We start from the raw sequence: 16,284 nt of genomic DNA on the forward strand, positions 1-16,284 counted from the left end.
GTGGTTTTATGCTTTGTATGGGTCTTTTTCTGCCATTGTGTTCAAGAAGAAGTATTTCCTGCAACAGATCATGAGTACTCCTGTGTTTTTTCAGTTACTTAGGCTGTATTTGTTTGTTTTCACAGCAGGTTGGGACTAATATGGTAGAGTAACCAGACTTTACTCATCTTTTTTAGCTTTGGGAGATGATAGCAGTCTGTTGCGGTCATTAATGGACAATCTGTGGAGCAGAGCACACTTGTCGGAGCAGTTGACATCTGTTTCAAGACATTTTTTGTATTTGATATAAACTGTCCTGGACACTGTGCTCCAGATTGGACGTTCCTGTAGACTGCTGTGTTTGAGCTTCCAGGTCAGGAATACCCTGCAGTGAAATTGTTGCAAGCATTTATTTTTGTCAGTAAACAGCTTCCAGAATAAGAAGGGAGTGTGAGAAGATGAAGTTGGTGTGTATCTGCTATGGTGCAGAGGACACAGAAAACGAGCTATCCCAACACAAAACACAGGGAGGGGGGTAATGCAGGAGGACATGACATACAAACATAACACGTGAATTTCAGTGAAATCCCATTCTTAATACATAGGGTTTAATATGATATCAGCCCACCCTTTGCAGCTATAACAGCTTCAACTTTTTCTGAGAAGGCTTTCCACAAGGTTTAGGAGCATGTTTATGGGAATTTCTGACCATTGTCCCGGAAGCACATTTGTGAGATCAGACACTGACGTTGCATGAGAAGGCCTGGCTCGCAGTCTCTGCTCCAATTCATCCCAAAGGTGTTCTATGGGGTTGAAGTCAGGACTCTGTGCTGGCCAGTCAAGTTCTTCCACACCAAACTAGCTCATCCATGTCTTTATCGATTTGCGCACTGGTGCGCAGTCATGTTGGAACAGGAACAGGCTGTCCCCAAACTGTTCCCACAAAGTTGGGAGCATGAATTTGTCCAAAATCTCTTGGTCTACTGAAGCATTAAGAGTTCCTTTCATTGGAACTAAGGGGCCGAGCCCAGCTCCTGAAAAATAACCCCACATCATAATCCCCCCTCCACCCAACTTTACACTTGGCACAGTGCAATCACACAAGTACAGTTCTCCTGGCAACCACCAAACCCAGACTCGTCCATCTGATTGCCAGATGGAGAAGCGTGATTCGTCACTCCAGAGAACACATCGCCACTGCTCTAGAGTCCAGCGGTGATGCTTTCCACCATTGCATTCAAAGCTTTGCATTGTGCTTGGTGATATAAAGCTTGGATGCAGCTGCTCTGCCATGAAAACCCATTCCATTAAGCTGTTATTGAACTAATCTGAGGGCCACATGAAGCTTTGTAGAAGCAGTCTGCAGGCCTAGGTGCTTGGTTGGCTGTGGCCATAGAAGTGATTGGAACTCCTGAATTCAATGATTTGGATAGGTGAGTGAATACTTTTGGCAATATAGTGTAAATAATATATAATAATATTATATATATATATATATATATATATATATATATATATATATATATATATATACGAGATTACCATGTGTTAGTATCTCTTGTGTGATGTGTGTTCCCTAGCTACATTTCTGCCAGTGTAATGTTTGTTGTGTCACAAAATGTCATAGGATTTTCCACCACATCAGAAATCTGAAAGCAGAAAATTGTCCAAAGCAAAGCCATCTAGCAAAGAAATACCCCTAATCCCTTAACACCACTGAGTTGGAAAGAAAGGCCGGAAAAAAACACCGCTTCTTTATTTCATTCTTTCAGGATTTCTTTGCTTGGACTAATTTTACCTCCTTGGGCAACATGACACGACAGTAGGGCTGTTGCTAGGAGACACTTCTCCCCTAGTTGGTGCAACAAAATAATTGCATAGTGCGGCCGCCTCTCCTGTCAGGAATCCAGGGTGTGGAACTGAACGGCAGTGCCGGAGACGGCACAGCAGATTCCACAGGGCCGGAGTCCAGCCTGTTGGCCAGCCAAGACTGTCTCAGCATAACAGGCCATGAAGAGAAATGCTACGGACAGTGAGATACTTAAATATCTGAAATAATATGCAGCTAATTTACACTGGATGACATTAGAGAAGGGTGCCAAATGACACACTGCATAAATAAAGTAAATTATTTTTTTTATTGTAACGTCTTGATGAATACTGTCCCAAGGTTTTTAAAATGACCTCGTGCACAGGCAGTGAAATGTCTCTTTGTGGCTGCATTTGAAAGGTCATAATGACAGCAGCGGCAGGCTTTGCCTGGGGCTTGAGTCACAACTCTACATATCAGCGAATCCCTGAGGATGATGCACACATGGCGAATCACAAAGAGTGACAGCTCTGATAGAGCAGATGCCTTATTGTATTTGTAAATTTAATACAAAAACAGGGAATGATAATCCCACATTTCCACATGAATTTTACTCCTTCCTCAGCCTGAGAGAAAAGTTTGTGAAAAATAAAAGGTTTTATTAGATATTTTATTTTAAGGGACACATATGGCCTTCTTTTTTCAGTAAAGCCCAAGCTAAACGCTTCTAAATGGTTCATTCACTGTGCATTAAGCTTTATTCATTATGACTTGTATTAATGTACATAATTGCAGATCTGTTATGTAAAAATAGCACGATTGCATTATTATTTGTAATAATGCGCAATAAACACTTTGTTGATACTGCTCTGCAAACTATTCAGCACAAATGATCATTTAAAGTCACATCTTATCATTGTATAACATTTGAGTCCTATAAGTTCTAGGAAGTGTTGAGTTTATTGCTTTATTAGAGTGCAATATTTATAAGCTAATAATCTACTAATAATTTGAGATGTGCTCCATATCCCTTAAAAAGTTCAGTTTTAGCCAATGAACATTTGTATGGAACACATACATTTAACCAAACTATTCAGACCAAAATACAAAAAACAACTAAACTGTTGTACCGTATTATAAGAGTAAAATACTTTATTTCTTCAGTTGATTATTGTATTTGTGCAGTTTTTTCGTGCACCTCTGCATTTCTAATGTACAGATCATGCGTGTGTTCTATCATGCACCACAGCTGTCTGAGCACCCTATGCTGCCAATTTTATACTAATACAATGTTAAATGATATGAAAATTCATGCTTAAAAATCTGCATAATAATGTTGTAATAAAGTGTTTATTGTGCATTATTACAACCAACAATGCAGTTATTACTCATATGCACAACTTATTTTCACATAACAGATCTCAAATTGTGTACTAATACTGGTCATAATGTATAAAGCTTCATGCACAGAAAAGAAACCATTTGGAAATATCGGATTTAGGCTTTATTAAACACACAACAGGCTGTCAATAAGCCACCAATAAAGTGTTTTCTTTTATTCTTGTTTACAATTGATTCTGTATAAAAACAGAATGAAAAGTTTAATCAGATGAACAATTAGACCCAATTACACAAGAAATATGTAAATGAAATCATAAATATATAGTGAACCATGTTTTTAAAAACTGAGGTGAGGCAGGACGCTGATATATTAATGGAAATGCATAAACGTCTTTATAGGGTGATCATGTTCTAGCATGGAATGTTCTAACCTGGAATTTCACACAGTGTCAAGCTTAAAGTGAGGATTGGGAGCTCCATAATATTCCACCAGTCACAATGTTTACATCCACATGTTTACATCCCCTGTGAGCATAATGATATGATATAATCTTATTAGAATTTCAATAAATGACCCTTTAAAGATCATTTGTACCACATATGGTAGTTATAGCTCTATTATCTGACTCCAGTACTTGTCCAGTGCTACATTTAATAGAATTAACAAAGGAAAATCTTAGTCAAAGATAGTATGATAGTCCCAATGTTGGGCTTACTCTGTGTCTGGGAAACTGGCCCATAATATTACACTAACAATAACGTTACGCAACCTCATAACGCATCTAACATGGACATCACAATCACAATCTATCCACACACCCACACACAACCACCTACACACACAAACCCATCCAGGAACACCACACTGCTCCTTAAGAACTCTAATAGGTCTAATTTGCGGTGCGTTTGCCTTACAAATGGCATATATGGATGAGTTTAATAGTTGCTCTCAGCTGCGGCCCCAGTGGAGTCTCTGCAATATCTAAAGCTGAGCGTGGACCTTCAGCTCTGCTCAGCACTTTCCCTACTTGAACCTCACCTCACAATAGAGGAGATGGATGAGAGTAATTACAGCCACAGACATGTACAGCATCTTTGCAAAATGAAGAGTAAAGAAAAAAAAGAGAGAGTGCATGACCTCAGTTGGAGACTCAGACATCCTTAATGATGGGTGACACTAATTATAAAATCAGCCTGGGCTTCATAATTGACCTTCAGTGGCCTATGGACAAATGCAGCTGCTTGAATTTTAAACTAGTACACTTAGAGAGGAAATACAATAGAGAAGAATGAGATGCATGTGTGTGCTGGAAGGTGAGAGAGCACCAGCAGAGCCACCAAAGAAAAATGTGGTTACAGAACGGAGCTGATGGTTTGATTAGAAGTTGATGAGGAGTCATTTAGGCTTTCGGACACTGGTTATTTGTCTCTGGTATGTGTCTGGTTGCAGGTATGTGTGGCCACCCTGCAGGGTCAGTCAGGAACTAGCTGGAGAGAGGCTGTAATGAGTGATAGGTAGAGCCTGAAACTACTTACACAGAGTGAAAAGTTGGTTGCTGAATAATGGACATGTATCTATCTGTCTAATTATTTTATTAACCTGAGACTATGCACTGTGAGACATTCCAAGTCATCTACTATGAGGTCAGAATGTACTGCAGCTGTTAACGTGTATAATGCTGTGTAAAAAACTGTATGTCCATTAAGTGCACTCTTGAAAATATGGTTCTTCAAGTGCTTTTGCATGCTAGAATAATTCTTTGCATAGTTAAATTGTTCTTCAGATTTATGGAAAATGTGTTGTATATGATTTGATACAGAATCCTTTTGAAAATGATTCTATATCAACAAAAACTGTTCTTCTACTGTTACGATGTCATGGTTGTAACAATAGAAGAACCCTTATTGGCATTCACTTACAATGCATTCTACATCACTCAGAAGAACCATTAAATCATGCAAAGAACCATTTAAGCAAGTAAAACATTCAATGACCATCTTTGTGTACAAGTACTCCTTTTTTTAGGGAGAGAATTCTGAAAAGTGTAGATATGAGACAATGGAACTGCAAAAATAATGCTCCAAAACTGCAGCTGATAAAATTACTAAAGCTATAGAGAAAATGGAACCCCTGACAACCATGCAAAATTTCAGACTAGTGGTCTGGTGTAGCTGTCAAGAAGCTGTTACTGAGAAAAAACAGACACAAAGAAGAAAAACTGCAAATCAAACAAAGAAGTCGCTACTGTTCTCAGAACAACGGACTGACCACCTCAGAGTCCACTCCGCAACATCGCTGAATGCGCTTGTGATTACTTTCATCATGAGTAGCAAAAAATCCAACCAACTTCTGAGACTGAACTTTAGAGGGGTGAAAATATTCTGGCGGATTTCTTTGAAAAATTGAAAGCAAGTGTCTCAAAAAGAATGAAAGCTGTAACAAAGGCAAAGAGTGCACTCACGTAATGGCAAACCGTTTGATGTTATACATTACATTAGGTTATTGAGGCTTCTGTGTAATCTTCACCATGCATCACAGCTCTCAAGACTCCAATTCTCAGAACCCTCTGGCTGAACACATGATGTCAAGGTCATCAAGTTCCACCTATCAGAGATCAGCTTCCCCTGACTATTAATGTTATTCACCTGTTCCATGTATCATGTGACTATAACCAGTTCGTTTATGAGACTGGGCTTTAGACTAGGTCAGTTTTGAGGTATTCATTCATTCATTGAGCTACTGAGCAAGTCTGACTCGTTAAAACTAAGAACTAACAACTAGTACTTAATGTAAATGTAAAAATCAGGAATCAGGTTACTATCAACCTATTGAGCCATCTGTTTGCTTGATCCTCATCCTGGAATGATCCTGTATTGTATGATGTTGTATTCTAAAGCTTAAACATACCAGTATCAACTTTGCATCTCTCTCAGTTGCTGAATAACTGATGTTTAGCAATATTTTACAATGAACATTTCTTTCAGTAACCAGTAACACCTTTCATGCACTTCCAGAAACTGCCAAGCAGTTTGATATGATGTTGAAATACACTGAAGCTGTTAATCTATACTTTAGTAAAAGTGTGCCTGTCAAACATATCCATAATACTGTAAACTGGTCTTTCACAGCATGTGTGTATGAGCAGATATGTGTGTATGCATAAAGCAGCTGCACCCAGGCTGTCTAACTTTGATTTTCTGCACACAAGCCAAGAGTCAGAGCCGCTTACGTGGTCCGTGCACTTGGTGGTGTGGTTGTTAAAATCTCACCTGTCACATCTGTACTAGCACGGCACATTGCATACACACCTGTGTATGATGTGCTGGCTTTGCAGGTAGTCCAGTGCCAAAGTCATCTCACATAGGTAGACTTTGACTGCCTCCTCTGTGAACTGGACGTTTTGCTGTAAGTGGTAGCGCAGGTCTCCTCCCAGCAGCAGATCTACTACCATAAACATGTCCTCCTCATCCTGGAACGAGTACCTGGGACACAGGGGTCAGAAGTCACAGAGCTCAGCCACAACCACAATCCGTAATGGTACAGGCCAGTGTCACCAACATAAACCACGGACATAACACCATGCATCACAGCTCACATGCAATTTACTGAACTATTTTCTCAGAATTGAAGATTCCACTGAAGCTCTTCTGCTTGAAATGGGTGTGCATGTCTGTGTGTGTGTGTGTGTGTGTGTGTGTGTGTGTTTGTGTATGTGGTTGTGTTTACTCTCTGCTCTCTACTTTTGTTGCTGCTGTAATTTTTTTCCTTGCTTTTATCATTAACAATCTCTAAAGTCACTTTAAAACGTATGAATCTGAACTGTAAATTAACATTGCAGCAATGATAAAAACTCTGTCTGCAACCTTGTAATTGAGAGTGACTAAGTGCTTATGTTTACTTGTCAATCATGATTACCCAGATGGTAATCAAACTCTTCACTCCCACGACTTCCATACAGCACAGTTCACTTTCAGCTTTTTCAACAGGAGAGAAATGTGGCAAGTCATTTAAGCTTTTAATGCATTCTTGATATCAAAACAAATAAAAAGATTTAGAATAAAACATTAAAATAATTATTTTAGCAGGTCAAATAATTCGGGCAAATACCGAATGGGCATGTATGTAAAATGTTAATTCTTAATTGGGTTTAATGTTTCATCTCTGGAAATTATTATGTTTCTTATCAATATTTCATGTATGTATGTACGTATGTATGTATGTAACTATATGGTCATTCCTATATTCTATTCCGAAAAGTTGGGCAGGAACATATTTAACACTGTGTCTCAATTACACTGAATCATTTTGAACTATACTATATATATATGTATGTATACATACATGTTTTTAAACTTTTTTCCTGTACTTCAACTCTGAAAAAGATATTGTCTAAAAGGCAGCATACATTGTTCTGAAAATGTATACAGCTTTCAACATTAATGGTGCCTTCAAAGATGTGAAGGTTACCTGTGCGTTGAGCACTAATATACTAATATACCATGATGCAATGGCATTTAAACTTTATGCTGGTAACATTCTAGATAGCTGTTTTCTTCATCAACATTGAAAAATGTATTTTGAATTTATGTTTGTTATTTGTTGACATATTTTTGGGTAAAATGCAGAGCCTCAACTCATCCTTGCTTACAAAGAACTATACCTTTGTTACCATGTTTGAATCCATAAAAAGCCATAAATTCCTAATGGTGAGTAAATCTTCCACATAATTATTCTTACTACTATTGTATTTAATGTTAAGTTGTAGAATTTTGTATCTGATGTCTTATATACATTTCTTATAAAATAAAATCACTGCAGGAAAGGTTGCATGGCTTGAAAATTGATTAAGCAAAAATAAGATTTTATATTTAATTTGTATAAATTATTCTTTCCACTAAAATAAAATGTGAAAAGCCATAAATTCTTACTCATGATAAAACAAATCTTACAATAGTTCCTGCATTAACTACCTAGCAAGTTACCACTATATAGTAATAATTGTGGATTATGGATGGATGGATGGATGGATGGAGTAATAATTGTAAACATCAACTGATGTATGAACATACCATTCTAGTTTACATTCTAGTGCACTCAGCAGTCATGTAATAGTGATGATAACTTTGTCCTCACCTGCAAGAGTAAAGAATTAGCCAAATTGTGTTTCTGCTTGAGCTCAAATAAACACACTTTACTCAGTGCTGCCCTCTAGAGGTGTTACTACTGCCATTATTAGCTGGAACTTCAATGTCACAATGAATGTGTCTGCATTCTTTAATTATTTATATATTAGCTTTATATTGGGGAGGTGTGTTCCTCTAGCTCTGCTTTTAGATTAGGTCTTTGCACGAAGGCTAAAAGCAGGTGTTCCCTCACAAGCTGTTCAAAATCCAGCAATCAGACTTAGCAGGTGGTTTACAGACATGTGTATGCTAAGCCATGTGCTTCACCCTTAAGCTGAACAAGTCCAGACTAAACAAATTCAGACTTGGTGAGTAAAAAAGCTAGTTATTTTTGCCAGCAGTGCAACAGGCGTTCAACTCTGGGCCTCCGTCTGGACTGCATCCTGATTAAAGTCTGGATTTGTTGAGTCTGGCTGTGATGCAGACAGACTGTCACAGCAAATTGCTGATGCTTTCTTTTTCATCTCTCTTCTGTAGCACGACAGACTCATCTATGGTTTCTGTTTCATACATAAAATATCTCTATTTTCCTCACTCAGACAGAAAACTTGCTGATTGAGGACTCTCATGACCTTCTCATCACTAGATATGCAGCCTTTTCCTCACTCACTACATCATCTGGCAAGACCCAATGTGTGTGTGTCCATATCTCTGTCTGTCCGTGTGGGCGTAAAGGGCTCTCCTACCGGGCAAATCCAGAGCTCATTTCCTGTTACGATAGACGCGAGGGCTGAGAGTGCGGAGGCAATCAGCACATCTATAAAACACATCAGCTACACGCAGCCAGCCGCCGTCACAATACCGACCCCATCAAATAAATCAGCTGCACACAGCCAGTCTTCATCATAATACTGACCATGACAGCCCACACAGCACTTCTCCACACCAGAACTGCTTATAAAAGCAGTGGTCACAGGAAAGAAAAGGGACAACAGTGGATGAAAGCAACCCCATTGTGGAGGGAGACTGATGGGGGAGGCGGAATGAAATAAGTTAATAAGAATCATTTGTCCTGATTCTTTCAAAAACTCTGCAGTTTCCCTTTCTGAAAATGTGCATGATTTCCTTGGTTGTCCTGTCTGGCACTACAGCCAAGAACTTGCAATGCAGCTTCGAAAGTGATTATATCAGGATTCTTAATCTGCACAATTTAGGTCCAAGATACTGAGATTAATGCTCTTACAATCTTGAAATCCAGATCGCTGATCCAGCTCCCTCTCCTGTTTTTTTAATCAGGATATGTTAACTGAATTGTTGATGTAACTGGTTTGCCACCTAAGCCCAGTCCCAAATGGTGCACTTGGGATCTTGTGGATCATAACTGTGCATGCATGCTAGGACCATGAGACTGTAGGGTTTTCTGTTACTCATTTTCACAAACAAAGGGATTCTCATTTTCACAATCAAAGGGCTGTCTGCTATGCAGCCTGAAAGCCTCCACACACCAAAAGCAAATACTTGTGTGTTTTATTTGGATTACAAGAAATTCACTATGCATATAACTGGTAGTATCTTGCTCGCCAAACACACTTTCCAACATGCAACATTATTTTATGCACCCTCTGTTTGAGTTTTGTGAACTTTAGTAGATGACATAAACTCTCACAATCACAGTCGTCTGGCTGTGTTGCAGCAACTGGAATTTCTTTGTCAAAAAATGTCAAAAAAATGTCAAAAAAATCACAAATCTCTAAAAGCAGCTCAAACAAGGCCTTTGGGCTGCAAACATTCAAGTTATATGTGGAAGAACTCTAAATTTCTGCTTCTGAATAAAGGGATGAAGTTCTTAACGCTACTTTCGCTTTTCCAAAATGGGCAGCAGTAACCTAGAGTAACTGTGGGTTAATGGTTAGAAACTGACCAATGATGGCGGATGGTGACAGACAAATTCTAAGTGTAGAGTTACTTTGTGGGTAGTACCTTATAGGACTACTATACAGATGTGCAACAACAGGAATAAGTCCAGTGGTCATCAGTCCCAGGCCTGGTGGGCTAGGGTCCAGCGAAGTTTGGTGATTTCTGTGTTCTGAAACACCAGCAAAAGCTGCTTATTCCATCTGGTTGAATCAGGTGTACTGATGACCTCTGGGCCTCTGTATGCTAATATAGTGGTGCTTTAAGGTAAGTGATCTCAGAAATGTCCAGTGAGTAACTACAAGCTAGATGTTTCTAATAAAGTGGACGTGGAAACATTCTAATAAGTGAAATGTAATTACAAGATTTTGGTTCTAGATGATTGAAGTCCAAGCTCTTGATCCTGTGATCTAATTAAAGGATGCAGGTCCCATGTGACAATCTGAACTCTCTCCTAAGATTCTCCTCATTAGCCAGTCACGTTTCAGCATGGATCACATGACTACAGCAAGGAGATAGAAAATGCAGTACTTAAAGCACTTTCAACCAGTCTGACTCCCAGACTACACACATTGAGCACACATCGATCATACTTTAGGAACCCTAAAGTGTCAAATTCACAGCAGTAGAATCACTTTGAAGTGCATATTACTACCTTTACATACATTTTTTATTCATATAGTTTGTGTACTTTCCAACATAATCTGTTGCTAGATGTGTCCAGTGCTTATCCAAAGGTAGAACCTTTGTACACATGTCTTTCTTAGTTTAGGGAGATGTTTTAGAAGGATTTTTATGTGGCTTTTTTAGGCATCAATTACTGAAACTATTTGCTCACTGCTTCTCGGCGGAGGTGCACGTGTTCCCTGTCAACCCACCCACGGAAGCCAGCTAAGATCTAATAAACAGCTATGCTCCTGAACGAAGATACAGCCACACAACAACTTTCCAAATGTGGGCAAGTGAATGTAACAAAGAACCCAGCAACAAAATTTTAATGACTTCTGTAGGCGCACAAACATCATAGCCCATCTATTAGCATCCCACGTAGCTCAGATACAACATACCATTTAGCATTTTTGCTTAGCACATATGAAATATGTTTGTGCAATAAAATATTAAATTATTGCTTCTTGTAGTGCTCATCCATCTACTTTGGTGTCATATCAGACTGACAGACATTTTAGCTAACGTCTTGAAAGTTATGAGACTCCGTGTACATTTGACGCATAAATGAGTCATTATCCTTAAAGTCCAATTCTGCTGATATGCAGCACATTTCCCCTGGGCTGCAGCTATGACAGCTAAACCTCTCCAGCTCTATTGCCTCTATCCTAACGCTCAATGTGATTCTCAAATCTGAGTGACATTTGAGCAGCTTTCAGTGTCACTTACACACATTTCTCTCACTCAGCTCATACACACAACACCCAAATCACACACACACAGGTCCCACTCAGCAAGAAGCCACAGTCAGATGCTACTGTCATCTGACTAACAGGCTGGGAGGCTAAAAGCACATCCTTATAAATCATGACAGAGACGGACAAGTAGAGCACTGAAGACTTTCACTGACTTTCAACTAAAATATCCTCACAAGGACCAAAACATCCTTCACACAATTCTTTTTTACACACTGTCAACCATAATTTAGATGTCTGTATATCTGGACCTTGGATTCGACTTTCTGTCCTAGATTTTTTAATCACTGGTGCTTGATTTCAGATCATGGAAATCTGATGCTAACAGATTCATGACACCTCTAAAACCTGCCCCCAGAGTCCTCTGGTCTGTGTTGTTTAACTCCTGTGGCCTAAAGTTTCATTACACAGTCCTGTAACCTAAGAAAAACTCAGCCAGTTTGCACTGAAGTACTTGTAGTTACTAAATAATAAACTTTACCATGTAATAAGCTTTTTTAATAAGGATTTTAAGGGGTTAAATGTCTGGAGTAAAATCGATGACACAAGCAAATCAAGCTAGCTAATTAACATTCATTCTTCAGAATAAATGTCAGGATCAATGTTTTGTCAGAGGTGTGCTCGATACACAAAATCGATACCATGAAATGTAAATGTAAAAAGATATAACATTTTTTGTTTACCAGCCTGGCCAGCTGTTTACAACTTGACATTTACAAGAATAGAAAATGGTTTCTATGTCTATTATTGCCCATAACTGATGAGCGGTTTGTTTTTAAATTTTTTTAGACAGGCTGGTGGTCTGTTGGACAACATTAATGACCCCCTCCCCCAACCCCCAACAGAGACACTGGATTGGTTTAGAAAGGTCACACTCCATTTATCTTCATCCTAACAAGTTGATGTTTCCATCATATTTAGGCCCAAATTTCTCAAGGTTCTCCCCAGGCATTCTCACTATGAGATAAAGGCTGACCCAATCAGACAAGTAAGTGACTGCCCACCTAGTTTGATACCTTCATTTCAAAATCCAGGACTGGAAAATGGATTCAAGGTCTAGATCTAAAAAACCTCAACTATATACATTCCTTTTTCCTACCTTTAAGACTATGGCTAGGCTAGTCTCTGTCTCAGACACTCCTGTTTTAAGTTGCATCAAGGCAAACTTTGGCTAACATATAACATATTTATCATTTTTTGGTCACTGCGTAATTCCATGTGTTATTTTAAATACACAATAATTACAAACACTTCATATAATGTGGTACCATGCGTTAGAGGACCTAGGAATGAAGAATTGAGACATCAGAAAATTACTGTACCATGTACACTTGCTTGTGTATGTACACTACCATGATTTTTTTAGTCTGTTGTGAAACAAACTACCTACTTTGCAAACAATTATGTGCAATTATATGTACTCCGATAGTCTACAAACATTTCCCACCATTTTCTTTGGCATTACTGTCTTAGCTTTTTTGCACCCTCTCTCACAGCATAACTCAAACAGACAAAAGATCAATTTAAACCTTGCCCTCTCTCACAGACCGGATGACATCCCAAGTTTAGGCATAAGTGGGCCAAGTAGGGACAGTCTGAAGCTTGGGGGATGCTGGAAGGTCATGTTCCAGGCCAGGCTTCAGGGACAGTGAGGAGGGCCTGAGGTAGAGGCCATGAAAGCCTTTCTCCAGCCAGAGAGAGCAAGAGAGAGAGAGAGAGGAAGAAGGTTACCAGGCTGGAAAGAGTTTGAAAGGCAGGCTGAAATAATCAGGCTATGATGACAAATGAGCCAAGGGAAGCAGAGGGGGAGAGAGAGAGAGAGAGAGAGAGAGAGAGAGAGAGAGAGAGAGGGCACGGAATTCGCCTGAAATTTCGCAGTGCCCCAGATAACAGTCCAGAGAAAGCGTGGCAGTGGCCACGCAAGCAACTCGATCAGATGGCACACACACACAATCATTTCTTTGGTTATTCCCATCACAATTAAGTAAGTGCGCTGTGCCACTCCTCTTTCTGTCTCTCTCTCCTTCTCTCTCTCTCTTTCTCTCTCTCCCTCTCTTTCTCTGCCCCTCCCATCCTCCTCCTCTCCCCTGGCCTTATTTCACAAGGTGCACTTCCAAAGCAGTGTCCTGGATGAACTTCAAAACTAAAGTGACTGCTGCAAAGTTAGCAAGTCCTGCAGAATCGAGAGCAGTGTTCTCTGCGGAGCGGCCCAGCTCTGCCTGACCGACCTGATCAAGTGTCCGCCCATTCTGAAGAGGAGAGAAGGAGATGTTAAGGAGAATGGCAAGCGTCAGCACAAACTAGAGCTGCTCTGAAGCCTCCAGGTTTGATGCCGTTGTGGGCGGTGTGGAAAGCAATCTGTTCGGTCTGCACTGAGCCTGCTGCCCAGCCTTATCAATAGCACTCTCAGCACTGACATACTTGGACTGACAGAGGGTGTGTTTGTGTGTGAGCACACACATACTGAGACATTTGGTGTGAACGCTACTGATGACTCACCCTGGGAGAACATTAAACCCTCTTAAAGGAGAATCTAGCAACGTGTGCATGAACACCCAGAAATTACCTTGAGGTAATGATTTTTATGATCGATTCAGATTTTTATTGCTTTATTTCATCATTTAAGGGGAGCGAAGTCATCTTTATTTCCTCTTTACCTGAAGCTTTTTGGGCTAAATGAACACCCTTATTAGACAGACACAGACTGACGTGTAGGCTAACACATTCATGGACGTGCATATTTAAATGCAATGCATTTGTACTCGGCTAATTCACATTATTTACATCATTAAATTACATCAATGAAAAGAAATCAGCAAACTGACAATCATGTGTTAGACTGAACATCATCTTGGCTGATTCTGATTGTTCACCCCATATGGATCATTTAACGGATATGCTTTAATTTCATTTCATTTCATTTCATTTGATTTTATCCAGAGGTGGAGGATACTTTTTTTTATTAAACACCTCTAATCTTAATGAATTATATTTCAGAAAAAGAAGAAAATATACTTTTACTCCTTACATTTTAATTTATACTTTCAAACTACTTACCTCAAACCTCAGAGGCCAGGAGATTTTATTTAGGTCGAGCTTACTCAGAGATAAACCGTGAATGTGGCTGCCTCCTTATAAGCTGAAACTGCATAGATTTTCATTGCCAGTTCAAACCCACAGGGCTACGACATCCCTGTGGAAGGTGTGTGTGGGGGGTTGTCTTCCTGCATCACCGGGATTTGAACACATGTTTTCTTGTATTCTGGTGATCAGGCAGGTATACAGTCGCACAGCTAATTGCTCTTTGTCTAAGCATGAGGGACACAGATCACACTTTAATTCACTTTGGCATTAGTTCTTGAACACAGAAATTTAAGCAACATTATGGCTTCTTAATGGTGCAAGTGCTTAATCACTGAATGGTCATGAGTTTTGAATCCTTGTAATGTCAGCTCTCTATGGTCAGATTTTTAAGAGGATGGGGGCCCTCACTCCCCTATACTGGGGAAACAGTGTGATGGGGGATTTGAGAATCAGCAATGGCTAAACTGGTGGAAGAACTTACAAAAAAATATTTATCAGTTTCAAGTTATAACGAGGCAATCATATTATTGTTATTATTTTTTTTTGACTAAGCTCAACTTAAGCTGTGTTGTTGATCTGACCTCAGATGCACTATTAACCCTTTAAAAATCCAGTTTTATCTCATACAAAGGCTTATTATTCAGTAACTACAGGGACTTCAAAGCAAACTAATTGAGCTATTCTTAGGTTATACAACTGTTTAATAAAACTAAACTTTGGGCCTACTGACAGGTCCTTGGCTTGTTAAGGGGTGTGTATGGAAATGTAGACTAATCCTAAGGACAAAAAAAAAAACTTAAAAACTATGAGGACACTGACTTAAATTTATTACTGTGCATGTTTCCACTTCTAATCAAGTTAAATTCTGACAATGTACTCAGAAGTTCACTTTACTTTTTCCACCTCTAGTTTTATCAAAACTACACTGCCTGAGTGGCACATCATTGTAAGATGTCAGCACCCTCTCACCCCATGTGTACTAGTTGTAGATTTGGTTCCATTAAGTGGTTGGGTTATTGATTACATTTGACACCCTGTGGCCATGCAGCGTGTGATCCAAGCTTTCTCCATCAGTCTGCTTCCTTAATGACTTACGTTCTCATCTGGCACTGAGTTCATTTCTGCTGATGGGAAGAGTGCCTACTCTGCAGGTTCCAGCCCCAGCCTTTAGCTTCATGGCACCGTAAACCATTCCCTGTCCACTCAGAGATGTCTAACCGATGCTGTGCAGTTAAGTAATCTGTTCCCGTGTATGTGGACGTCAAAGCTGTTAAATTCCACACACCTAATACAATACCTGTATCTAATGAATAGGTTTATTATGCTCAATGGAGGGTCCTATGTTTCGTCTTAACAAGCTGTTTTAGAACAAACGGCGGCTTCCTGTCACGTCTCAGTGTTCTGTGAATGGATGCAGTAATTACAGCTTTCGGCATACTTGACATTTCCAGAGCTTTACGCCGTGCCGTTTCCTGCGGAGGAAGAGACGAGACAGCCGACTCTGCTTGGCTGGAGCATAATGAAGCTCCTCCGAGGTAAAAGCATGGAACCTCTTCAAAGCAGCGCCTGAATTCAGGACAGCTGAGGGAAGAAATCATGCTATCAAAAAGC

The 16,284-nt window shown here is 39.6% G+C and overlaps 1 protein-coding gene across 1 annotated transcript in view; it reads right to left on the reverse strand.

Annotated features, from left to right (window-relative positions):
- Nucleotides 1-16,284, reverse strand: part of LOC108426853 (serine/threonine-protein kinase 32C) — a 119,229-nt gene that overhangs the window by 18,749 nt on the left and 84,196 nt on the right. The window contains exon 4 of the mRNA XM_017696649.2: nt 6,440-6,613. Within this exon, the coding sequence (XP_017552138.1) occupies nt 6,440-6,613 (174 nt within the window). The remainder of the gene's footprint in view (nt 1-6,439; nt 6,614-16,284) is intronic.

Source organism: Pygocentrus nattereri, chromosome 5 (assembly GCF_015220715.1).
Source record: "Pygocentrus nattereri isolate fPygNat1 chromosome 5, fPygNat1.pri, whole genome shotgun sequence".
Lineage (NCBI taxonomy): Eukaryota > Metazoa > Chordata > Actinopteri > Characiformes > Serrasalmidae > Pygocentrus > Pygocentrus nattereri.